General features: G+C 38.5%; 2 protein-coding genes across 6 annotated transcripts; one reads left to right on the top strand and one right to left on the bottom strand.

Annotated features, from left to right (window-relative positions):
* The first annotated feature begins 150 nt into the window (after nucleotides 1–150).
* Nucleotides 151–9619, top strand: zbtb48 (zinc finger and BTB domain containing 48). Of its 3 annotated transcripts, none has more exons than XM_022677096.2 (10): nucleotides 151–228; nucleotides 1703–2460; nucleotides 3341–3724; nucleotides 4660–4752; nucleotides 5099–5185; nucleotides 5446–5600; nucleotides 5931–6067; nucleotides 6714–6878; nucleotides 7260–7348; nucleotides 8268–9619. In XM_022677096.2, exons 2-10 carry the CDS (start codon nucleotides 1708–1710, stop codon nucleotides 8739–8741), a joined length of 2337 nt encoding a protein of 778 aa, XP_022532817.2. In that variant the 5' UTR covers nucleotides 151–228; nucleotides 1703–1707; the 3' UTR covers nucleotides 8742–9619. The 3 variants fall into 3 exon arrangements, with proteins under 3 accessions (XP_022532817.2, XP_049318649.1, XP_022532816.2); XM_049462692.1 differs by lacking the exon at nucleotides 151–228 and adding an exon at nucleotides 394–500; XM_022677095.2 differs by lacking the exon at nucleotides 151–228 and adding an exon at nucleotides 489–622.
* klhl21 (kelch-like family member 21) lies at nucleotides 8242–25168 on the bottom strand. 3 transcript variants are annotated; one of them, XM_022677101.2, is made up of 6 exons: nucleotides 24992–25168; nucleotides 16849–17939; nucleotides 14485–14890; nucleotides 14298–14370; nucleotides 13123–13440; nucleotides 8242–8737 (listed from the first exon to the last, which is right to left on the bottom strand). In XM_022677101.2, the coding sequence occupies exons 2-6, from the start codon at nucleotides 17873–17875 to the stop codon at nucleotides 8711–8713; spliced, it is 1851 nt and encodes a 616-aa protein (XP_022532822.2). In that variant the 5' UTR covers nucleotides 17876–17939; nucleotides 24992–25168; the 3' UTR covers nucleotides 8242–8710. The 3 variants fall into 3 exon arrangements, with proteins under 3 accessions (XP_022532822.2, XP_022532823.2, XP_049318652.1); XM_022677102.2 differs by lacking the exon at nucleotides 24992–25168 and adding an exon at nucleotides 19241–19495; XM_049462695.1 differs by lacking the exon at nucleotides 8242–8737 and having other exon boundaries at nucleotides 10606–13440; nucleotides 24992–25167.
* Between the last annotated feature and the right edge of the window lie 1510 nt (nucleotides 25169–26678).

Genomic DNA, 26678 nt, shown 5'->3' with positions numbered 1-26678 from the left:
TCCTGTTTTCCTTAGTGGTTTAACTATGCGACATTAATGGATAGTTAAAATTGAAATAAATTTAATAAATCGTGTATTTAAGTGTTTTCGAGAGAATGATAATAAAGCTGACCTGAATTGTGTGAATCAAAGAATCACTGAATCTAACGTTTGATTCATTGAAACGGACCGCTCAAAGGAACCGATTCGGCTGAAGCTGAATCACAGAACGTGATGGACAACTAGAAGGTAACACGCAACAAAGTCTATTTTATTAGACTACAATAAACTAATTAAACAACTTACTTCGTAGTGCTCCTTCTAAATCAGTTTATTTGTTTAAATAAAACGTTTATTTTAAAATTTGATGTAAAAACATGCGTGTTTGTATAATTTCTTAACGATACAGTAAAATAAAACCCAGCGCACAGCTTTGCTCGGCCAACCGTGTTGTAGTTCCAGCGGTAGAGGAGCGCGTCATTTCCTGCTTCTTTCCGACATGGCCTGTTGTTGATGAGAAGGTAATATAAAGCATTTGGGGAGGATGAGATTAATATAAATGTTCTATAGGCTGCAGTTTAATGTGGTGAGGCTGGGCTGTGTGGAGACTCAGTGAGGGATCAGTGGAGGCCGGCGGGAGAAGGTGAGTTCAGCGCTGTGTTACAGAAGCCGCTTTAGGGAGCGTCACTAAAATACACACACTGCGGTGAACGTCGAGCCTTTACAGCAGATTCAGTTCATGATTCAAAACATGATGAAGATGAAGATGATGATGATGAAGCTGAGAGTGACTGAGCTGTTAGATTCAGAAACCAGTGTGTGTTAAAAGTAGAGTTGGTACATTTTTAGAGAATAGGACATAATGTGACCGTTTTACATTTTAATATATATATATATATATATATATATATATATATATATATATATATATTAAGCATGGTGTTAGAAATAAGCCCCTAAACACAACGACCTCCCTCACTATCCCTTCCTTCCTCTCTATCAGATCACAGCGTGGGTTTGTGTTGATCTGCGGTAATGCTCGCCGATATAGAGCATGTACAGTATACCGATATTGACGATATATAAAAAAATTAAATAATGCTGTTTTCGGCCTGTAATGCACAGAACAGACGACTCTAATATTCTATTATAAAATCTATATATTATATTGATCTATATATCTATAGAATGTATATATTTAAACATAAAATCGAAATGTATTTAATAGTTTTCTTTATTTCCACAATATTTCACATTGACCTTATCAATCAGATTAAATTAATAAAAATTAACTGCTACTTTGCCTCAATGGCTACTACTGTACTACAGTCCAAATATATATATACAGTTCACATAGTACTTTAACAGTAAAAATCTGCCAATACTTACCTTAAAATATCTTTAAATGAAATCAACTTATATACAGTATTATAATTGCAACAAATATTGTGCACCTGAAATGGTTTGGCATAACTAACTTTCCAAATTTGACAGATTCCGTGAAATTCATAATTTATAACAAATGTACGTTTGCAAAAAAACAAAAAAAAAAACAAAAACAAATAATTCAGTATTTAGCTTTTAACCAAATGTTTAATTTTGATCTTTTTTTTTTTTTTGTTTGATTTTTTTTTTTTTTGTGTGTACGCCTAATAAACTTTTATCAATATCACCCATCCCTCATGTGAAGAGTTTTCTTACTTTCTTTCTTCCTTCCTTTCAGTTCAGATGGAGTTAACTGTTAATGGGAGCACCCACACCCAGTGGGTTCTGTCCCAACTCAACCAGCAGAGGCAACTGGGTAAGTTCTGTGATGTGATGCTCAGCACCCCGAATGGTCAAGTGTTCCTGGCCCACAGGAACGTCCTGGCGTGTTTTAGCCAGCTGTTCCATGACTCTATCTCAATCACCTCCACCACCACAACCACCAACACCTCCGCAGCTACACCATGCATGGAGGTCAGCCTTCCTCCAGAGTGCACGGAGGACGGCCTGGAGCTGCTGCTGAGCTTCTTCTACACTGGAGATCTGCAGCTGAACGCTGAGAATGAGGAAAAGGTTCGAGGAGCCGCCAGCGGACTGTCTGTACCTGATTCCCTCATTCCTGGAGGAGGGGCTCCTGGTGTTAAGGCCCCTGAGGGTCCCTGGAGGGTCTGTTCTGGGGACGCTGATGCTGAAGATACCAAGCTGGATCTGAGCTCCAGTGGACACTCCAAGTCTCGACAGAGGGTGAAGAACAAAGTTGAAACCCCAGGAATATCAGAACCTGATGATTTCCCGAGCATCATTTCCACCACGACCACTCGATCTGGCAGGAAGGTGAAGGGCCCGAGCAGACTGGTGGGGCAGAGCCTGACGCCCGGGCTTCAGAAGACCGTGCACAGGAGGAGGGTACCTGCTCCTGAGGAAAAGGCAGAGGATGCTGTATCTGTTACTACTGAAGAAAACCAGAGCAGTTCTCAAATCTCAAATGAAGTTGAGGTAATTCATTCATAAATGATGTTTGGTAACTTTTTATCATGTAATATAACGACAATTGATTTTTTCTTTTGTTCTAAAAGAATTTGAATGTTTTCCAGGTTCAGGTAAAAATGTAGCACACGGTAGTGGTGGGCAATATGGCCCTAAAATAATATTAGAATATTCCAGAGTATTTTTGCAATAATAATAATCTAATACAATAGAGCGTCCTCTGTTGTATTATGTAAAGTTAGTTTTTGCTTAATTTTAACTAATTTTTGTTGTACTAATCTTATCTTATTTTGATACTTAATTTCTTATCAACTAAACCAAGTTTTATTCTAATTATTATTATATTATATTTTTTATTTACTGTTATTTTAAAGTAATAATTATTATTTTCTTTTTCATGTCAATCCCTATTTTTATGAAAATAAGGGTTGCTCTCAATGTACTTTTGAGTCAAAATAAAGGTTGATTAATTGATTGATTGATTGATTGATTGGCAATATGACAAAACTTTGAATAAAAAAAAAATCAAGAATACACTACTGAATTTGATTTGGCGATATTATTGCACATGAAATGATATAGCACACACCTAATTGAGATTTTTACCAGATTGTAACAGAAATCAATGATCCAAAATAATTCTCATGATACTAAAAAAGGCACTCCACATATGCAGGACTGAAATAAAACAAATTATACTTTTTTTTGCAACTGTTTCCATGGCTGAGTTTGCTAAAAGCATCCTGAAAGAAGCTTCTAAAAATATATCATTGATAAAGTGCCTCAAGTGAATTCAATGCAGTAGATGTGGTTAATGCATTATGAAAATGTTTATTAATAACTTCATAAGATCTTCAGAAGAGTATATTGTTTTTTCCTGTGAGTGCAGGAGGCTCCTGGTGTCCGTCAGAATGACGACCCTGAGGAAGACGCTGATGACGGTCTGGACATTTTCCCCGAGGACACAGATGAAGAGTATGTGCCTCACGATTCGCCCGACACGCCTGTAAACACTCAGAGAGTAAAAACTCCACGTAAAGGCAGAGCCACTAATAAAGAGAACGGAGAGGAGCAGTGGAAGGGGGTGAAGAAGGGCTCGGTGCAGTGCCCGACCTGCCACAAAACATTCCTCAGCAAATACTACCTAAAGGTGCACAACAGACGACACACCGGAGAGAAGCCCTTCAGCTGCTCTAAATGCGGGAAATGCTACTACAGAAAAGAGAACTTACAGGAGCACGAGGCCAGAAACTGCCTGAGCAGAATAGATACGGTAATTTATTATTAATTTTAATCATAACTTCATCTGTAACATATATAATATGTACAGACTTTTACACTAAAGGAGAAAAAGCACTTATGTTTCTGTATATCAGGCCAAAACAGCTCATTTATGTTGAGTTAGGATTGGCACAGGCAGGGGGCGCTCTCTGAATTTGAGTCATACTCTAAAAACAGGTGAAAGCTGTTGGTCTATTAGCTTGTTAGCAGTTAGCTTTCTAGCGGTTAGTCTTTTAGCGGTTAGCTTCTTAGTGGTTGGCTTGTGGCAGTTTGTTCTCTCTTGGTTAGCTTGTTAGCAGTTAGTCTTCTAGCGGTTAGCATGTTAAAAGTTAGTTGTTTATCTTTTAGTGGTTAGCTTGTTAGTGGTTGGTTTGTGGCGGCTTGTTTTCTCTTGGTTAGCTTGTTAGCAGTTAGTCTTTTATCGGTTAGCTTGTTAACAGTTAGCGGTCAGTCTTCTAGCAGTTAGGCTGTCAGCAGTTAGCCTTTTAGCAGTTAGCTTTCTAGCAGTTAGTCTTCTAGTGGTAAGTTTGTATTTGTTAGCCTGATAGCAGTTAGCTTGTATCAGTTAGTTTATTATTGTTAGCCTTCTAGTGGTTAAATTGTATTGGTTAGCCTGTTAGCGGTGAGCTTTTTAATGATTAGCCTGTTAGCAGTTAGTCATTAGTCTGTTGGCTGTTAGCTGGTGAGTGGTTATCTTGTTAGCTGTTAACTTGTTAGTGTTTAGCCTGTTAGCAGTTAGCTGGTGAGTGGTTATGTTGTTAGCTGTTAAGCCTGTTAAAGATTAGCTTGTGAGTGTTTATCTTGTTAGCAGTTAGTTTGTAAGTGGTTATTTTGTTATATTGGTTAGCCTGTTAGCAGTTAGCCTTCTCGCTAACATTAACTAACTAAAGTGAACTGACTGTAACTGTGTGTTTTTGTGTGATGTAGGTGTTTTCCTGTACAGTGTGCTCTATGACCTTTAAGAAGAGACAGGAGCTGCGTCTGCACATGGTCTCACATACTGGAGAAATGCCAAATAAGGTAATTTTTTGACTCGTAGAAGATCCATAGTACATAGTACAGCATTTCCAACAGAATATGATCCTCTGGAGCAGCTACACATTTAGAGCTTTTATTTGCAGAAAATGAGAAATGGCTGAAATAACAAAAAAGACACAGAGCTTTCAGAAATCAATATTTGGTGGAATAACCCTGTTTTTTAATCATTGTTTTCATGCATATTGGCATCATGTTCTCCTCCACCAGTCTTACACACTGCTTTTGGATAACTTTATGCCAATCCCAGTATGTGTATAATACTAGTACATTATTCCAGTAGTTTGTGTTATGTGCTAATGTTACAGTACCCCTTTATCCCCGATTGTAGTGCACTTCATGCCCTGAGCAGTTCATGCAGAAGAAAGATCTCCGGACCCACATGATCAAAATCCACGGAGCTCCTAAACCCCATGCGGTAAGAACAGAGATCTGAACTAAATGTTGAAATGTGAATCTGGAACAGATCTGCGATTTTCCTTATTCTGTTAATATAACAGTAGTTATGAAGGATCGCTTGCGTATCGGTATTGAAATTTTAAAAAGTCTATTTTTTTTTGTTCCAGCAGCAGCAGTAGTAGCTATATTCTGTAATTTATTTAAAGACATATTTGAAGATGAACAGATGAACTGTCTGAACTAATTAACTAATTGTTAAATGATCTGCGTCTCCTCCAGTGTCCTCTCTGCCCCAAGTGCTTCCTGTCGCGCACAGAGCTGCGTCTCCACGAGGCGAGCAAACACCGCGGCGAGAAGCTGTTCGTGTGTGAGGAGTGCGGTCACCGAGCGTCCAGCCGAAACGGCCTGCAGATGCACATTAAAGCCATTCACAGGTCAGCAGCAGTTCATTATAATGACTTACAGGGATCTGTATTTTGTAAGAGGACTGGGGGTCACCCCAGTTTAATTGTATAATAATTATACAAATAATAATCACTAGTTTTTAGTTTCTTGTTTTTACGCCTATTATCCATTTTTCAGCTTTTCATAACTGCTGAAGTTTCATATTTTGTCGGCTGCAGGAATGACGAACCTGTCTGTCTGGCTTCTGACAGTAACTAGTCGTAGGCAGTGCCCTCTTGAGGGGGATTCTGATAACAGTGTTTCTGTACTTTCCTGAACTGAATTTAAAGACTGTGTTTCTCTCTGTTCTCTCTGTTCAGGAATGAGCGTCCGTTCGTGTGTGAGTTCTGCAACCACGCCTTTAGCCAGAAAGCTAATCTCAACATGCACCTCCGCACACACACAGGAGAGAAACCCTTCCAGTGTCACCTCTGTGGAAAGACCTTCCGTACTCAAGGTAACGACCACTTTAACCCGCATGCTGTGCCTCAACAGCGTAAATATATATTAAATATAAATTAAATAGATTTAAAACAATTTGTTATGGCTGTATGCACGCAATGTAGGAATGTACCTGATCATGTGATCAGAAATTCGGGCAGATGACATCAAAGGATTCTAATCAGGTGGAAAAGATTCAGATCACTGACTTATCCAGACTTCATGAGTTATATAAAAATAGGAAATCTAAAATCTATAATCTAGGCAGGGAGAATCGATAGGATTTTGGCTCTTGCTCATAATTATTCATACATGCGAACATATCGCCTCTGATTGGCTAAAAGCATTGCGATGCCAGGAGGCAGAGAGATGGACAACAGTTAGAAACATTTTAAAATAAATAATTTTTTACACTAATAACAGTATTTGTAATGCTAAGTGCAGTTCAGCCACCTTCAGATCTAGTCTTAGAGTCTCTGTTAAAAAAAAAACGGCAAATCCACCGGAGATCCTATTTAAACCTATAGATACTCATACACAGAGGTGGGTAGTCCAGGTCCTGAAAATAAAAATCCACCCCGTTGAACAAGAAAAAGTGTATTTTAGTGGAAGGACACCTTTAACCACTCCCAAATCTTTTGTGTGTGTGTGTGTGTGAGCAGCGAGTCTAGATAAACACCACCGTACACACACAGGCGAGCGGCCGTACAGCTGTGAGTTCTGTGAGCAGCGCTTCACTGAGAAAGGGCCTCTGCTGCGTCACATCGCCAGCAAACACCAGGAGGGACGACCACACGTCTGCCAGATCTGCAACAAGTCCTTCAAAGGTGAGAAAACACATTGATACACACACACACACACACACACTGCAGAGAGCCTGGATGAGCGAGGGTCTCATCATACGACAAACACACCTGGTTTGGGATATTCAGGGATGAAGAAACCCTTGTAAAAGAAAAGTATATTTTTAAAAGTATACCCAACATGTAAAAGTACTTAATTTTAGCAATAAAATTATTACATACTTAAATACAAAGTAAATTTACTATTTTAAAACAACTTACAGCAACTTTTTTATTTATTTATTTCAATTGTAATTAAGCTATATTATTTAAACACAACATAAAAGCATAAATACCATAGATTATGAAATATCATCGTTCTGATCTTTTCTTCTTTTTCTCTTTGGTATGTGGTTTAATTTTTAGCCGTCGAGCAGCTACGAGTTCACGTACGGAGACATGAAGGCATGAGGAAGTTCGAGTGCAGAGAATGTGGCTACAAGTTCACCAGACAGGTACGGTGTCGGCAGAGACATGTTTGGGCGGGGCACTTGGTGATGTATGGGTTTAGGGGCGGAGAGTCATGTCTGTCATCTGCTGGTGTTGATCCACTGTGTTTTATTATCAAGTCTAAAGTCAGTGCAGTTTTGTTACAGCACTGACAAAATCTTACAGCACTTCATATCTTACAGCTTCCCTCTGCTGCTGACAACTTTTATAGAGATGCAGATTTCATTTTCCAGCAGGACTTGGCACACTGCCCACACTGCTTACCAAAAGTACTAATTGTGTTATATAATATTCTAATTTTCTGAAACACTGATTTTTGGGTTTTCATTGGCTGTAATCCATAATCATCAACAATAAAATAAATAAACGCTTTAAATAGATCACTCTGTTTAATACATCTATATAATATATGAGTTTCACCTTATGAACGGACTCAAAGAAATAAAGTAACTTTTCAATGATATCCAATTTTATTAGATGCACTAGTAGCTGTTTTTATTAGTTCCACTTACCTTTCCGGCCTTTTTTGAAATTCACTGCTGCCAACAAGTTTTAACTGAGTTTTGAATTTAAGTTTTTAAATTTTTTTGCACAAACAAATAAAAAAACATCAAATAAAGCCTCTACCTTAATTATATATTTAAAAAATCTATTATAATGAAAATAACATCAACAAACGAATTACATTACAGGAAATCCAACTAGAAACACACAAAAAAAAACAGTAAATACATGTTATACATGAAGTCAGTGCAGTTATATGTTAAACATGAAATGTTTAACATGCATTCTATGATCTTATATGCTTTATGTGAATGAAATATGGGTCTAGGAAATTTACAAATCATTGCATTCTGTTTTTAATTTACATTTATTTAGATTTCACACAGATCCCGTATATTTCTGTTCTGTCCTCTTCTGTAGGCTCACCTGCGGCGACACATGCAGATCCACAACCGCGTGGAGAACTATAACCCCCGCCAGCGACGGCTCCGTAACCTGGTTATAAACGACGAGACGACGCCCGTCGAGCCCATTGACTTTACCGAGTCCACAGAGTCCAAGAAAGAGGCTGTAGCTGCTGTGCAGGACGGAGCAGCAGCTGGAGACACGGAGCTCCAGCCAGAGGCTCTGGTTCTAACACAGGGAGAAGCATCTCTCCAGGAGCCTACAGGACCTGAGGGAGACCAGGGCGTGGTTACAGACACAGAGACTGCAGAGTCAAGTGCAGAGCAGCCAGACTTCAGGGAGATGAAGCACGAGGAGACTGTGGACGAGCAGGACAGGTTCACGGTGGAGGACGTGATCGAGCACACGGTGCTGGTGAGCGACGCTTTCCCCATCCAATCAGATCTGGAGGTGGAGCTTCAGGGAACTGGGAGTGATGGGAAGACCTGAGGAAGAGGAGAATGAGCTAATAATGGGATGGTGTAACGCTTAAATATACTAGTGCATCTCAAAAAATATATATTAATTTCAGTAATTCAGTTCAAAAATGTCAAATGTTATATATTATATAGATGTGTTAAACACAGAGTTATCTATTTTAGTGTTTATTTCTTTTATTTATGATGATTATGGATTACAGCCAATGAAAAAAAAAAAAAAAATCAGTGTCTCAGAAAATTATAATATGATTATAATTTTTATATAATTCCTGCTGGAAAATGAAATCCGCATTTCTATAAAAGTTGTTCTCAGCAGAGGGAAGCTGTAAGATATGAAGTTCTGTAAGATTTTGTGGGAAACAAAACACTGCACTGACTTTAGACTTGATAAAAAAAAACACAGTGGATCAACACCAGCAGATGACAGACATGACTCTCCAAACCATCATGTGATGTGGATTTCATTTTCCAGCAGGACTTGGCACACTGCCCACACTGCCAAAAGTACCAATTGGTCTTATAATATTCTAATTTTCTGAGACACTGACTTCTGGGTTTTCATTGGCTGTAAGTCATAATTTAAACATTTAAAATACATACTCCATGTGTGATACATCTATATAATATACTGTATAATTTCACATTTTGTACTGAATTACTGAAAAAAAGTAACTTTTCAATGATATTCTAATTTTTTGAGATGCACTAGTATAACCTTTTAATCCAATGATTACCAACTTGGATGAACTTCCTTTCAACTATGGCTGAAGAACATTTCTATGCTATATGTATTTAATTATTTGCTGTAAATACTGGCATTAGAGAAATGAAGAAAAACAGCATGTCTTTACATGAATATATGCATTAATATGTATAAAGTGAGCTGATTATCACTTATCAGCAATGGAAAAAATGCAACAGAAAAAAAATGGCTGCCTTTAGAGGCGTACATGTGTATCGATCGGGTGTAGGGCTGCACAACATATCACTGTTATGTTTTTCTGCATATTTAATATTATTTATATGTTTTATTGGACCATTTGAACCAGCCTTGATTCCAAATGTAAATAAACACCTCAAAGAACATGAACAAAAAATGTTTAAATATGGTCTTTTTTTTATATTATTTATATTATTTTATATTAATTGATCAGCTGTCTTGTTAAATTTGGTGTTTTGGGTTAAATTCTCAATTCTCTCATATTGGCTACCGAATATTAAACATGGCACCTCATAGCAAAGAACTCTCTGAGGATGTGAGAAACAGAAAGATGGCCTAGGCTATATAAAAATTGTTAACGCTCTAAAACTAAGCTAAAAGCACGATGGACAAGGTCATAAAACACTTTTCCAGGACGGATTTCACTCAGAACAGGCCTTTCTAAGATTAAGTCCATGTCTTCAGCATAATATTCAGAAATTTGCTTTAAAAAATATAGATATAATAAGTGCTGCCAGTATTGCTGCAGAGGTTGAACTAAGAAGAAGTGGGAGGTCAGCCTGCATTAAGCTACACATTGTACTGTAATTCTGTGTGCATTTATTTATGCAATTTCTTAAACATTTATTGTAGGTTTATGGCATTTTGCTGAGTTAAACAGGTATGAATCTTGATAAACAGAATTGTTTATAAACATCAAATTTTTAGGTTTTTAGACAGCCGTAGAATAAGGGTACATTAATTATTAGACATTAATTATTACTATTTAAAACTAATGTCTCAATTTATTAGTATTTATAACATTCTTAAGCATTAAAATAAAGTAATGTTTATTAATATATTAACTAGTGTTCATTAATAATTTTATTACTGCCTTAACTGATGTTACAACAGGTAATATTCAGTAAATAACAGTAAAAATAACAAATAAAAACACATTCCTGCCTGCAGTTTATTGTTTGATCACACATCACTACACAAACCAAATCACAAGGCCCAAATAATAAAAATGATTTTCGGCCACAAAAAGCATGAAAACATGAAAACATTCCGTATGAAAAAAAAAAAGAGTAACAAAAACTACATCAAGTACCGTTTGAGTATAATTAATATAGATAATTATAAAAATCAGCCAAACAAAAAAAAAACACGCTACTCGAGGAGATAATGCATTACTACTTCCAGTTATTAAACAGCTTAAAATATACATAAAAATAAAATACAACAGCTTTTAAAGTTTTTGTTTGACTTAAAAAAAGTGAAGAAAAAAAAAGAAAAGAAAAAGAACACAGGCTGGTCTTAATCTAGAGTTTCACACTTTTACTAAAATAAACATTCTCTACACATTCATAAATAATCTTAACTTACTATCAAAATAGGAAAAAGATTATGATTCAATGATTTAATGAGTTCACAGAACAATGTGGATACTTCATGCATAAGAAACCAGTCTGATTGCTTGATTGCTGATTGATTTGTTTTGTAAATGACAACTAATCCACAGAAATCAAGAATATTTACCATATTTTTTTGGACAATAAGGTGCACTTAAAATCTTTAATTTTCTCAAAAATCATCAGAGCTCCTTATAATCCGCTGCTCCTTATGTATGAATTCTACCAGTCAGGTATTAAGGAGCAGTAAAGACACTCTGCTGAATTATACAGGAGTTTTAGTGAAGTTTCTCCAGCACTAAGGCTAGGTGCAGCAGCATTAACATAAGCCGCTAACTGTGTTAGGCACTAGCTCTTTCAGAGCCATTCAGAGGTGAGTATGTAAGACTCACCTCTCTGTGTCTGTGTGTTTGCTGTGTTAAAACAAGCTACACGGGTTGAACTGCTAGCTGATAGCACCCTGGGTTACCATAACACTAAGGGTTCCTCACTGTAGCGCTGCGGTTAGCGGCTAATGCTAATGCTGCTGCACCCAGCCTTAATGCTGGAGACACTTAACTTAAAACTCCCCCTTAGACTAAATATTGGAAATCTAAGCTTACTGTAAATAAAAGGAAACATTTTACTTATCCAAATAAACAGTTTTCAGGAGAGAAATCTGTGTAGATCAACATCCAGCACTCGTTTAACTTAAAAATATATATATTTTTAAAGAAATACATTTTTTGTTCACTTAGGTGCTTCCCCATTAGAAGGGAATCATGGGGACACTCTTCCTTTACTTTATTGTTGGCATCTTTAGTAGTTTTGCTTAATGTGCCTTATAATTCGGTGCACCTTATATTCTGAGAAATACGGTATCTGTCTTTTGATACGTAGAGACAGTTTCCTTCTGAACTGTTTAAACATATAAATCCCAGCACTTTCCCTCAGCAGTGATGATATCTGAACCCGGCTAAACATCTGAACTGAGCAGGAGCATCCCTTCACTTTCTGGAATGTACAGGGTGATGTATGGGGGCGGTCCTAAATGTGTGAATTAAGAAATTAATTACTATAAATGTATTGGTTAATTAGCCAGACAATTGATTAAATAGGAAATTTGCCATATTTGGCATGAAGCACATCTATGAAATGATCAAATAGAAAAATATTCAAAATATTACTAATTAAATTCCACGTTTGAAGGTTTATCTAAATGTGTAAAATTCAGAACAAAAACAGTAAATGTGTATTAAAATGTATATTAAACATTACAAGGGCCTCCAAACCTTGGCATAAAATTGCATTCAATGCAATTTTTATACTTTCTTTTGATAATTAGCACTGCTTTTAGCTCACAAACAGCTTATTTTTCAAATTTAGGACTGAGATATCATTTACTTATAATCCAATACCAAACTGTGTTTGTGCCCCTTTTCCATTAGATTACTCCTTTTTCTTTCTATTTGTTTCCCTGCAATCGTTACTTAATTAAATATAATTATAGGGGAAAAGAAGAATTATATTTAGAAAAGGAAAATTTCTATGAACTTCTATAGTGTTTATCTTAAGAATCTTTGTAAGAGTCCACAAGGGGGAGCTATTAGTATGACTGATGCTAACTGTTAGCAGACCACTGTCTGCCAGTATAAACTAAAGTATAAACTTTACTTTATTATCCTTCACCTCCATTCAGGTCATCAGTGTCCAAAGCATGGATCGTCTGTAGGCACTATTTAATATAACCAGTCTCTCCTTATCTTCTTCAGAGTTCCTCACAGCCAGCGTCAGTCACAACTGCATGCAAACACACACATTTACAAACACACACACTGGGCTGTGATAGCGCAAGTTTACAGAAGCAAACAAAATGATCTGTTCACCTGTCTGCAGGTAATCTCTCTCTCTCTCTCTCTGTCTCTTCGTTCCTCTTCTCCACTCGCACTCCAGCTGAGGTGAATTAAGGTGTGTTAAAGTGCCTAAAGTACCTAACGTTACACATCACTGTCACATTGAGGGACACGCCCCCTTGGCGGGAGCAGCGTGAGCGGGCAGGGTCAGCGCGCCGGGTTCACCTGCTGGTTGTGGTTGAGCTGGTTGTTGCGGTTGTTGTGAAGGGCCTGGTTGCGGTGGTGCCGGTGGTGCAGGTGGATGTCGTTGGCCTCCGGCAGGTCGATGGGCTCGAAGCTGCTGGAGACGAGGGGCATGAACTGCCGGAAGATGCTGACGCTGCCGTGCCAGAAGGTGGGCTGGGGGAGGCGGCCGGCCGGGCTCCACGTGCGGGTGGAGGGGTCGTACGCCTCCACCACGTCCGAGAGCTCGAAGGTGTTGTCGTAGCCTCCAGACACGTAGAGACGTCCACCGAGGGCGGACACGCTGCCTCCCACGTGCACCTAAAAAAAAAACACATTCATATTTTACAATAAAACACTAAATATTTAAAGTGGCAGTCTGTATTATTGAGTTTAGAAAGTATTGAAAGTAGAAGCATTTCTGAGTGGAGAAGAATATGGATAAAATATTGTGCTTAATTGGTACCAATTTTCTGAAACCACCATCCCTGCTAAGCCTAAATAATATATTAATTCTAAAAACTGCGGTGTCTGATCGCTTTACGCGGGAGTTCTTCTGTCCATGTCACACGTACAGCCTCTAAAAGAGGATCTGGCTCAGTTTTACTGAACTTGAGCGACTGTGGGGACAATGGGGACTTCAGAAGAGGAAACTCAGAGCTCAGTAGATCATTCACTCATAGTAAAACCAAAGAAACGAAGGAGTGAAGTTACTGAGGTTTCATAAACACTAAAATAAACATGAAAAAAAATATCTAAATTACATACAATTAGTGAAAATTAGGTCTTTTAATTTGCCTCTTTCTTATAAACTTTTTCTATGGCTCGTTTATTATAGTCTATTCTGATTAAAAACAGGTCTCAATTAAAAGTTTTGTGCATTATAATGGACACAGGGTCTGAAAGGGTTAATAAATAAAACAGGTTTTTGTATTTACTCATCTTCGTCTGATTCTATAGTGTGTTTGATAATCTGAAAAATGAAAGCATGACAAAAAATCTTAATTGTTTAAATTAATGATTAATTAATAGAGAAATCTAAGTCATTCCAAAAGCCTTCAAAAGTATCAGCAGAACACTTATATATTTGTAAATATTCCCCATGTAAAACATTTATGCAACCTTAGTCTTAGCTGTGAGTGAATGTGTTGGTGGTGGAGAGAAGTCCAATCTCTTACTTGGTTCATTGGATTAATTTTATCCCATTCGTTCTTCTGTGGATTGTAGACGTCAACTTCTGCTGAGTCGTCCCTGAAACACATTCCCAAATCCACGATAAGCGACGATAAGCACACTGATGCTTAACACAAAGATAAATGAATATGTTTTTATATGAATTTTCTACACCACACCCCCTCCCTTTACCTCACGAAGTAGATGAACCCGTTGAGAGTGATGGATTTGGGGGCGAAGGACCAGGGGGGCAGCTGTCCGCAGTTGACGAGGCTCCAGCGGTTGGACTCGCTGTCGTAGCACTGGATGGCCATGGTGTCCTCGTCGGTCAGGGAGCCGATGGCGTAGAGCCGTCCGCCGCAGGCCGTGGTGGAGCAGTTGTCCATGGAGTGCAGCATCGGTGGCAGAGCCTCCCAGCAGTCCAGAGTGTGGTCGTACCGCTCTGTGCTGTCCGACGCCACAACGTACAGCTGACCCTTCAGCACGCAGGAGCTGTGGTACTCACGTGGCTTCAGCATGGGCGACGCCTCCGTCCACTCGTTAACACTGGAGTTATAGCGCCAAACGCCGTCGTAGAGCCGGGAGCCGTCAGAACCGCCTGCAGCGAGGAGGCAGGAGGAGGTCAGAGGGGAAAATAAGTACATGTATATTTCATATATTGAATATACTAGTGCATCTAAAAAAATATAATATAATTTACTATAAGTTACTTTATTTCAGTGATATATAAGTTTCACATTTAGTGAAACTCATATATTAAATAGATGTATTAAACACAGAGTGAGTATTTGAAGCGTTTAAGGCTTACAGCCAATGAAAACCCAAATATTTGTGTCTTAAAAAATTAAAATATTATATTTTAGACCAATTGGCAGTGTGGCCAGTGTGCCATATCCTGCTGGAAAATGAAATCCTTGCTGACTTCAATTATTTCTGACTGACGGCAGTATGATCAAAAATGTACATCACGGTATCTTTTAAGATTCTGACAACTTCACAGTATTTTTTATTATTACTCTTTTTTTCTGCATGACTGAGCTTTAATATAGGTTTGTAACTTACTGTACGGTTAGGAGTACATACTATATCAAACATTAAGGCTTTAAATTAAGGCTTTGTATTACTATATTTAAGTAGGGCTATAGTTACTGCTTTTGAAGCTTTTTTTGCACCTCGTATCCTGAGTTTTGGGGATTTTTGTCACTTGTGCTGAATAAAAGATTCTATACTCAGAACTGATTCTGGGCTCATCTTGGGGGGGGGGGGGGGGAATTGAAACTTTACTCTGAGCTGTGGATTGATTGTGCAATTCCATACATCTCTTTCTGAGTAAATAATTGTTGTTTGCTGTTGTTTTTCCACTTTAATTGAATAAAAACACTTATATTGCAAGAAACAGCAACAGGAGCTCCTCAGATAAAGTTCTTCCATTTATTTACAGTGCTGTTCTCTTTTTTTTTCTCCACGTAGGACACAGCAAGATGAGCGTTTGACTTCACAGAGCTGAGCTTACGTCATTCCAGTATGTTAGCCATGCAAAAGTTTGGGCACCCCTGGTCAAATATGATTTAACCTACAGAGACCTTTATATATTGTAGTCTTTCTCCCCTCAGTACAGAGGTAATTTTACCTCCCTGAGTAAAAGAGTAAAAGTCAACTATTAAATCACCCCGTCACACTGATTTGCATTTATAGAACAGCATGCGAACACTGCTAGTGCTATCTCTCTGCTAATGATCTGTTCCTACCGCCGATGTCTCCTGACACACAGGCGTGACGTGTGAAGGCGTGGGATGTTTGTCCGGTGGAAACACTGTCCGGTCCTGAGGACCATCATTAATTGTGTTTCTCTGGCAGAACACAGCGTCCTCATCACCTCTCTCCCGTTCAGCCACAGAGCCTGGGGTTTATTTATACTCACGCTGGCTGCCATTTCATTAAACACAGCCTGGAGAGCAGAGGAGCTCTACAGCCAAGATACCAGATAATCCAGGAAGGGTCACAGCATTCAGAGAGCCTTATTTCCCCATTAGATATGAGGTCAGAGGGACAATCAGAACACATGGATATGCCACAGGTCATGAAACTGTGAATAGTGCCTTGTTCCATCACTTTTGGCATGTCCTAATGGGAGCTAGAGAACACTGCACCAACCTGCTAGATCAAAATCTCTTTCTTGCTCTTGCTCGCTTGCTCTGTGTCTTTGTCTCTCTCTCTCTCTTTCATTTGCTCACTCTCTCTTTCTGTCTGTCCCCCTCTCTTGCTCTGTCTGTCCATCTCCATGTCTTTCTCTTTGTCTTCCTGTCGTGCTCTCTTTTTCTCTTGCGCTATCTGTCTTTCTCTTGCTCTGTCACACTCGGTCTCTCGCTCTCCCTCTCTTACTCATTCTCTTTCTGTCTGTCTCTCACTCATGCTCTATAGCTCTTTCTCTTGCTTTGTCTCTTTCTCACTCTGAATCTCAATTTGTTTGTCTGTCTGTCCGCTGTCTGTCTGTCTGTATGTATCTTGCTCTCTCTCCCTCGTAAACACAGTGATCTCTCTGGGAGCTGAATTTACCTGTGACGTAAATATCGTTGCCCAGCGCCGCGATGCTGTATCCTCCTCCAAGGTGGTCGGGGAACTCGGCCAGGTACCTCCACTGGCCGGTCTGAGGGTTAAAACAGTCCACAGTGACGAGCTCATCACAGTCCTGATCACAGCCGCCAATCACCACCAGGATCTCCGCCAGGCCGGTGGACGGTCGCGGGCGCATGCGGTGGCAGGGCCGGTCGTGCCGGTCGTATTCGCAGGACTGGAAGCTTCGGGCTTCGCTGACCAGCCGCAAACACGCCGGCGACAGGTAGACCAGCGGGTCACTCTCGACGTGAGCCAGGAGGAAGAAGCGGCGCATGAAGGGCAGGCGGACCTGCTGCAGCAGCTCGGGCCAGTAGTGCAGCCTCCTCTGCAAATCGGCTTTAACCCAGCGCACTGCGATCTGATACGCCGTCTCCTCCTTATCCACACACAGCCCGTCGTCAGAGACGAACTCCAGCAACCGCTTCCACGGCAGCCTCTCGAAATCCATGCCCTTCGCCAATTCCACAATGTTCTTCAGCACGAAGCGCCGGGCGCTCGCCGCCAGTTCCCGGCAGGCGTACGCCTCGGCGAAGTCCTGGATCTCCAGGCAGTTGGAGACGTCCAGCCTCTGCTCCAGGAAGGCGCAGCAGGCCTCTTTAACGGAGGGGAACTGGAAGAGGTCGGCGGTTTTCAGCAGAAGGTCCACGTTGTCGTGCGTGACCGTGACGCGCCCCGTGTAGCAGAAGTCCACCAACAGTCCGAGCAGCTCGGCTGACACCTCGTGCAGCACCACGCGGTCCATGGCGCTCTCCCGCAGCGTCCCCGCGAACATGGCGCGGAAGTAGGTGCTGGCAGCGGCGAGCACGGTGCGGTGGCAGTGGAACTCCTTGCCCTCGGCACAGAGAGTCACGTCGAAGAACTTGCGCTCAGCACGCAGCTCGTGGATCCCTCGCAGGAGGTTGATGGCGTGCGCCGTGTCAAAGAACGGCAGCATGGAGGACTGCGTCTGCAGGGCCGGCTTCTCCATGACAAAGCCTTTACTGATCAATATCTGTCTCTTTACGCTGCTGTGATCAAAACACTCGATTCATCTGTAACAAGAAGTAAAACAATGCACAAATATTAGCAATGCTAATCCATTAGCTACAATTTAAATCAAAACTGTGTGTCAAAATTTTATAATACATAATAAAAGACAACAAAGAATTGACAAATATATATTTTAAAGATAATCTGACAGAAAAATAAGAAAATGGAACCAAAATATAAATAAATAACAATAACATGATTGTATATGATTATGGTTGTATATGATTATTTCTTGTTACAGAATTTTTCCATCTTATTTTAAATTAGAGACACACCAAGTAGAAGAAATAAATAAAAAAAGGAAAAAACAGAATCAATTTATAATACATATAATAAAAAAGTCAATAAAGAATAAACAATAATTCTTAAAGATAATCTGTCAGAAATTTTGATATTAGAAAGACAGCAAGTAGAAGCAGTATAGAATAAAAAAAAGAATGGGAACAGAAAAATAAGAAAGACATTTAAATTCATATTACTATTATAAAGAAAGTAATGCTCTAGTTTACTCTGTTACTGGTTCTAATCATCTGGAAAGCTTATAAAAACCTGAGCCCCCAAACTAAATACTAGTATTTCTAATACTTAGAAATAAATCTCTATTGTCAAAATATTCAAATTTAGAATTATTGTCACCAAAAAACTATCACAAGTCAATCAATATATACATAAAGAAAAGAGATAATAAAGAATAGACAAATAGTATTTTTTAAATATAACAATATAAATAAATGTATTATGGTTGAGAATAAGTAGAACATTTCCATCTAATTTTATATTAGAAAGACACCAAGTAGAAGAAATAAAATGAAAAAAGAAAAGAAAGAAAGAAATTGAAATACTATTAATATTATGAAGAAAGTAATGCTTTTGGTTACTCTGTTACTGGTCCTAATCTTCTGGAAAGCAGTCATTACCCAAAACTAAACAGACTAAAACTACTAGAAAACTAGTAAATTACACAGCAAAACTGGCAATAAAATGAGAAAAATAAAAGAATAGAAATTATAACAACAGTTTATGTATAATAGTTTCATATATGTAAAATTTGATATATATTAGAACAAGCACTAAAACAAAAAATAAATAAAGTAAAGAAAGAGCAGTAGAAGAAACGAAATAGAAAGTTAGATTTGCTCTGCTCTATTATATAAAAGAAAGAAATACTCTGTGTTACTCTGATACTGGAACCAAATAATCTGTACTAATCATCCATTACCAAAAAAACAATAAACATTTAATCAGGAAACTCACTGAAACTGTTTATTTTAACAGCAAATGATCAGAAAAACAGCAAACCTACCCGAGCTGCCTTTCCAGGCGTCTCTATCTACTGAAACCACAGAGCTGAGGAGTCTGAGTCAGAAGCTTCTAGACTGAGATTTCACACTGTTATGATGAAGCCATGTGTCCGTTACTCTCTACAGAAACGCTGCCCGACTCGTCTCCTGATCTATAAATACATCTACAGTGTCCATTTCTACAGGAGGGGGTGGGGAAGTACTCCTCACACTGCAGCCGCTTCACTGGGGATTACTGAAAATCCCCTTCACCCCCCCAAACACCACCTCCTCCTCCTGTACACCATCACACCCCCGGAGTAACGCCTCAAACTCCACCAGAGACTCAAACGCTGAGTAAACAATTACAACTACCCCCAAATCAGAGCAAGAACAGCACCACAGAGACTGCAGAAACTTCTACCAGGCCCAGGAAGCGTCCACAGGATCCACAGACTGTTGGAACTCTGAGAGACTTCAGGCAAAAAAGTCTGATTAGCATGTACAGAAAACCTAATGATGTAATAAACCAGGTCTGATTACTGTCAAACTTATAGAATCAAGAAATCACTTAGACAGAACCTTTCTGACAACATGTAGATTACAAAGTCATTTCTAAAGCTTTGGGACTCTTTAAACCATAGAGAAAATATGTAATAGTGATGAAACTTCCCAGGAGTGACTGGACTAACAAACTTGCTCCAAAAGGGCATGGACAACTTATCCAGGAGGTCACAAAGGAACCCAAAACAACATTTAAAGAACTGCAGGATCTCACTCGCCTCAGTTAAAGTCAGTTTTCACTGTTTACCAACAAATATCTTTATGATCTCCAGGACTCCAGGGAAAATATTCAATATAAACATCAGTTTGTGAGCTTAAGTGAAGGTGTACATGGGTTCTGCAGCAGGACAATGACCCAAGTGGTCAAAGTCTGATTGAGATGCTTAAACAGACCAATCTTGCTTGAACGTCCTCCAATCTGTCTAAATTAAAATGATTCTGTTAAGAAGAATGGACCAAAATTCCTCCACAGAGATGAGAAAGTTTTTATTTTTTAATTTAAAAAATGTAATTATTATAAAAAAGCGAAATCTTGGATGTGTTCTTTTTCTACTGCATTTCTAAAGTAGCAGATTGGGATATGATATCGGAAGATACTCAAAAGACAAAGAGAGAAACAGAAAACAAAACAAGAAAGTTATCCTATCTGATCAGCAGAGCTGGAAAAATGGATACTGGTTGTTGGATAACTGTTGGATCAGTGTATTTATACATGTACATGTGAGTTTATAGTCAAAACTAGCTGCAAAACAAGCTAAAAATCGTCTGTGACCAAAACAAACCCCAAATCCAACAACTAGATGCCAGTGAGCCTCGTCCACATTCCACACAGAGGTCCAACTATGTGGCCAGTAGAGCTCTGAAAGATAGATCACCAGCAGGGAGAGAGAGAGAGATGGAGAAACGGAGAGAGAGAGCGAGGGAAACAGGGGCCCCTCTGGGTCAGAACTCAGCACAGCCGAGGTTCTGCAGGTTTCTGAGAAAAAACAGCTCAGTGTCCTGCATTATGCAGTGCAGCAGGATGTGGGGATAATGACATTTCCGTGAACAGGGATATACGGCCTCGGAAAACTGGACCCTTTTACAGCTTCTGATCCGCTGACAGACATTCTCCATATTGCAGTGCCTTTAATACACTTTAATATACTGCTCACTTGTGGTTCTGTTCTGGATGGCACTGCTAAAAACTGGACTTTTGTTATAAGTCTTCATTCTGACATGTTTTAACCAGCAATTAATATCAATAAGTATCTATTTTCTGGTCTAGTTTCATACATAAGACGCACCGAATTATAAGGTACATTATGTGATACTAGTAAGGAACAGTGTTGCCGCCATGTTTCCCTTCTATTTCAGCAGGTCTTGCCACTGTAAGTTAAGTGAACAAAACTTTTAAAGTGGGTGTTAATCTACACAGATTTCAACCCTGAAAATCTACCGTTTATTTGGGCGAATAAAGCGCTTCTGTTCATTTACAGTAAGCTTACATTTCAGGTTAGCGATTAATGCCGTACGACAGCGCTACACTGAGGAATCCTGTCTCTGCAGCTCCTCCAGAGTGACCATGGGCCTCCTCCCTGCTTCTATTTAATGCTCTGCTAGCCTGGGATATAAGTTCAAGGGGTATTAAAATTATATTGTATTAAATTATTGTATTATTGTATTTTATTGTATTAAAAGGCACTATCATTTTTACTGACTCCACCCAAAGGCTTAGTCAAATTTGATAAAGCCTAAAAAATGTGAGGGGTAGTTTGGGAGAGGCTCTGGGTGATGTATGGGTTTAGAGAGGGTGGGGCGGGAGGGAGAGCTGATTGGCTAAGCTGCAGCAGCAGCATGTCTGCGATAGCGGTGAGATGGTTTCTAATATTATTATTAATATTATGCAGTGCTTTTTCAAGAAAAGGTAAAAATCAGATAATGATACAGCCAAAAAGCCTCTGAAAGCCCCTTTTATTTTTTGGTAGCCCCTTCAAAAAACTCCATTGTGGACCCTCAGTTTGAGAGCAGCCCCTATAAAAAGACAATCTGCAGCTCAGTGCCTGCATGCCTGATGAAGCAACCCTCGTGTTCCCTTTATACCTGAGGGTCATTAGAAAGGCTAAATGCCAATGTGCTCACTGCCAGTCTGTTTACCACCTTATTATAGCAGCCAGAATGCGATCCCTTCACTGGCACAGAGGGCCGGAGAGAATAAGAGCTGGTTGCCACTTCATTAGTTCCAGTATAAGCAGTGAGTAATACTTATCTTATAACAAAATGACAAATAATTACATCTTCAGTACTGAATACTGAATCCTGTAGGATTCAGCCTAAATTAAGATGCTACAAACCACAGGAAACACCTCTGTGTTACATACCTGAGTGCCTGTGTCAGAAGTCTGATCCGTAGCTGAGCTGTTTACATGACTACTCCTCTATAAATGATTATTACCAGGCTAAATACGTCGCTTTAATTGCTGGGGTTACTGAAAGTGTATTTTTATGCTGAGGTTGAGTCATATGAGGGGAAGAAGGGATTTGAGTTACTCTGTTAAAACCCAAGATGAGTTTTCATGTGACATGATTTTATATTTTATCATGCTTTATTTCCATAATATTAAGCTTAAAACATCAGACAGGTGAAGCTTACCTATTTGGAATGCCATTTAGAATCGTACGCAATGATATCATCAAACGATTAACATAATAAAAGCCTAGTTAATGAGCACACAGATTTGTCAGCATAATGATTCATTTTTATTCTGTATTTTATGTAATTTAAATATTGTGTGTATGTTTCCTGTAGAACATCAACCTGCCCAGGAATAGCAGCTTTATAGCCATTTAAGCTAAATCTGGCATATTTACATTATAAAATAATGATGTTGATTAATGTGTATTTGTCTCTGTTATTTAAATAAATAAATATCAAATATCAAAAGTAGGGCAAACTAATGAAACTAAACTAAAGTGAGCTGAGCTACAGTGATGCTAAAGCTCAGTGTATTTATCCAGGAACAGATTATGGATATTTGGTTGTTAAAGGACCAATAAGGATGATATTTTCAGTAGTAAATGATGAGTTAATCAGGATGTATTATCAAATCAAGAAAACATGCTGAGTTAAAGCACTGGTAGCTTTTGTCAGCAGTGCCATTTCTAGCAATTGCTAGCAACTAGCTAGCTATTTAGCTGTTTGTTTATTTATTTATTTATTTATCTGTCGTGTAACATACAGTCAATATAACGCTAGATACAGGTTTTAGAACTTCAAGGTTTGTATTTTATAAAAGCAGGCTTGGCTTAGACTAACGCAGCTAGAAGTGCATAAAGCTAGGTTAGCTAAGTATGGATAAAGTTCACATAAAGCTGGTTTATAATGTGCAAACAATAAAAAAAACACTCTTAACGTATACATTAGCTGATTAACTTAGAGTATGACTCTTCGTTGCTTGCCATGGTAGAAGTTACTGAACTCGTATTTTAGCCTCCTCAACTTGGCAACCAGAGTGAGCTTCATGTCTGTGGTGTTTTTTAAAATTGGACTGCCGTAGCTATTTTGCACATTTGCTCTCATTCTCAATCCTACTAAATGCTCCTTTAACTCCAGACAGCTCAGAAAAACAGGACATTTGGCTTCAGCTTCTCCACAAACGTCTGAGATGTTTAATCTTTCCCTCATACTACAGTAACTAAACATGATCAACAACTACAAACTCTCTGACCAAGCCCGGCCGAGACGCTGCCAGCAGTCCTCCGCTGCACCTGGCTGGGAAACATCACATCACAGCAGCTCCGGCCGTTAGCCTGCATACCAGCTGCTCAGGGCCTGGAGCAAACCTTCAGCGTCCTCAAATCCAGGACTCTCCACAGCCGAGCGCTGGTTTGCCATAAAAAGGCAGCCAGCGGAAGCCCACATTCCCCATGCAGGGTCCAGCAGGAGCTCTCCACGGTGAGAACAGTAATCAAGACGAGAGGATTAGATCAGACTTTCTGTGGAACATGGCAGGGTCACACACTTTTAAAAGGTGGCATATGCAATAAAGGAGCTATAGGATGATTTCCAACTTAAAAATGATGATTTTCTTTGATTTTTTCAAATTGAAAAGCTCTAGAAAAATAATCAAGAGGAAGATGGATGATCACAAGCCACCAAACCACCAAACTGAACTGCTTAAATAATTTTTGCACCCGGAGTAAAGCAGCATAAAAAAGTTATCCAAAAGCAGTGTGTAAGACTGGTGGTGGAGAACATTATGCCACGATGCATTAAAAAAAACTGTCATTAAAAAACAGGGTTTTTCCACCAAATATTTATTTCTGAACTCTTAAAACTTTATGAATATAAACTTTCAAGTTTATTTGCATTTTTTGAGGTCTGAAAGCTCTGCATCGTTTTTGTTATTTCAGCCATTTCTAATTTACTGTAAATAAATGCTCTAAATGACAATATTTTTATTTGGAATTTGGGAGGAATGTTGTCTGTAGTTTATAGAATAAAACAACAATGTTAATTTTACTCAAACATAAACCTATAAATATAGAATCAGAAAAACTGATTCAGAAACTGAAGTGGTCCCTTACTTTTTTCCAGAGCTGTATATTTTAATTATACTAAAAAATTGTTTAACAAACAAATACTTAAATCTACTAGTTTGGAAAAAGTTATGTAAAAAAAGCTTAATTTAATGCGTTTATGTTGTATGTAAATATAACTAACTTTAACTTAATTACCTACTATAAAATATATATATATATATATATATATATATATATATATATATATATATATATATATATATATATATATATATATATAATAAATTAAATATACTCAAGTTGCCATAAGTTATTCCAAAATAGTAAAGTTACATTCAGTATGTATTTAGGTATGCGATAATTTAAAATGCTTTAAGTATTTACTTTTTAATGTTAAGTATACTTAAGTATACCTTCATGTTAAAATATATACATACATGCCGTAAACAGGGCTTTATTAGCCAGCTAACTTTAGATATTTTATCATATTAATCCCAGAGAAGACCCGGGCGGTCCGGGTGAGCCCGCCGGTGTGTGTGAGGGCAGTGGCGGACACGGGGGGACCGGAGGGCGGCCGCTGGGCAGCGCAGGGTCCGCTAACGGTGTAGCTGCTCCTCCGCCTCAAGGAGAAAAACAACACGCAGGAGGAAAAGAGACCCTAAACCCGAGTTTAAACCCCGCTCACATACCTGCTAAACCCCCGCCCGGATCCTCAGCTCAGCCCGCGGCGCTGTTCCAGGCTCTATTCCCCCGCAGATCCCCCGGTTCCTCCGTTTCTGTGGGTAAAATAAACTTCAGCTCCGGCCTCCTCCTCCTTCACCTCAGCGCCATGACTCCTCTCAGCCGCTGCGCTCTGATTGGCTGCTGCGCTTTACGGCGTGACGTGAGGACAGCTCGTGATATCGCGAGAACAAAAGTTTTGCAGTTATTTATTATATAGTTTTACATTTGTTTTTATATATTTAGAATATACAGATCTGGAAAAAAATAAGAGACCATATTTTTTTCCATTTCTGAATCAGTTTCTCTGATTGTGCTATGTAAAGGTTTATGTTTGAGTAAAATGTGGTTAACATTGTTGTTTTATTCTATAAACTACAGACAACAATTTCTCCCAAAGTCCAAATAAAAATATTGTCATTTATTTGCAGAAAATGAGAAATGGCTGAAATAACAAAAACTATGCAGAGCTTCATATTCATAAAGTTTTAAGAGTTCAGAAATCAATATTTGGTGGAATTGTTTTTTAATCACAGTTTTAATCATGCATCTTGGCATCATGTTCTCCTCCACCAGTCTTACACACTGCTTTTGGATATCTTTATGCTGATTTACTCCTGGTGAAAAAATTCAAGCAGTTCATTTTGGTGGTTTGATGGTTTGTGATCATCCATCTTCCTCTTGATTATATTCCAGAGGTTTTCAATTTGGTAAAATCAAGGAAAAACATCGTCATTAAGTAGTCTCTTAATTTTGTTCCAGAGCTTGTTACACACACATACCACCACACACAAATATATATATAAATGTAAATTTTTTCTGCATATATAGTATATATAAAATCCTCTTAAAGGCCAATATGTTTTATATATATTTATGTGTATTTCTATGACCCCATTATTTAAACCAGAGGATTGCTTTATAATAAACCATAGTTTTATATTAATTAAATAATATATTTATAAATACATTTCCAACAGCAAAAACATTACAGATATGTGTACTATTTTTATTACATATATACAAATTTGATCTTTATCCTAAAGAATAATATAATTTTTAAGCTGCTTGCAATATTATGCACTGAAACGCATTTATAACGTTATAAAATATATAGTATTGTATTGTGTCTCCCTCTAGAGGTTATTTAATGCAATGCAGTCTGTGGTGATAAATACAAATACAGGAGTAGGAACATGAAAGATGATAATCAGATGATAAATCTCTCATACTGTACATGTTTACACACAATTTATTTTAATACATTTAAGTTATGCTTTGGGTGTACAAGTAGTTTACTAATATGGGCAATATGGGCAAAAAAAACTTAGATGTAAACCAGTGATTTACTCTAAATTTACTACTTGTACACTTTTAAGTTATATAAGTAGTTTACATTTAAAGAGACATTTAAAGAGATTTTTAATCACAGTCTTACACACTGCTTTTGGATAACTTTATGCTGCTTTACTCCTGGTGCAAAAAATTCAAGCAGTTCAGTTTGGTGGTTTGAGGGTTTGTGATCATCCTCCTTCCTCTTGATTATATTCCAGAGGTTTCCAGATTTTTTCCCAGAGCTGTATATGTTGCTGTAAAATCAGATTTCCACATGGAACCAGTGAACTGGGAGAAAACCAGTGTGTGCTTCTGCACAGG

The sequence above is a fragment of the Astyanax mexicanus genome, chromosome 13 (genome assembly GCF_023375975.1).
Source record: "Astyanax mexicanus isolate ESR-SI-001 chromosome 13, AstMex3_surface, whole genome shotgun sequence".
Classification (NCBI taxonomy): Eukaryota; Metazoa; Chordata; class Actinopteri; order Characiformes; family Acestrorhamphidae; genus Astyanax; species Astyanax mexicanus.
This window is presented reverse-complemented; position numbering and strand designations above follow the sequence as displayed.

Bases quoted from the DNA above. Each gene is read 5' to 3' on its own strand.
- zbtb48 (XM_022677096.2), top strand. From the start codon at position 1,708: ATGGAGTTAACTGTTAATGGGAGCACCCACACCCAGTGGGTTCTGTCC. The intron at 2,461-3,340 runs GTAATTCATTCA...CTGTGAGTGCAG, and splicing joins AAATCTCAAATGAAGTTGAG to GAGGCTCCTGGTGTCCGTCA. The intron at 7,349-8,267 runs GTACGGTGTCGG...CCTCTTCTGTAG, and splicing joins GCTACAAGTTCACCAGACAG to GCTCACCTGCGGCGACACAT.
- klhl21 (XM_022677101.2), bottom strand. From the start codon at position 17,875: ATGGAGAAGCCGGCCCTGCAGACGCAGTCCTCCATGCTGCCGTTCTTT. The intron at 14,371-14,484 runs GTAAAGGGAGGG...AATGTGTTTCAG, and splicing joins GGGTTCATCTACTTCGTGAG to GGACGACTCAGCAGAAGTTG. The intron at 8,738-13,122 runs GTGAACCCGGCG...CCTCTTCCTCAG, and splicing joins AGCTCAACCACAACCAGCAG to GTCTTCCCATCACTCCCAGT.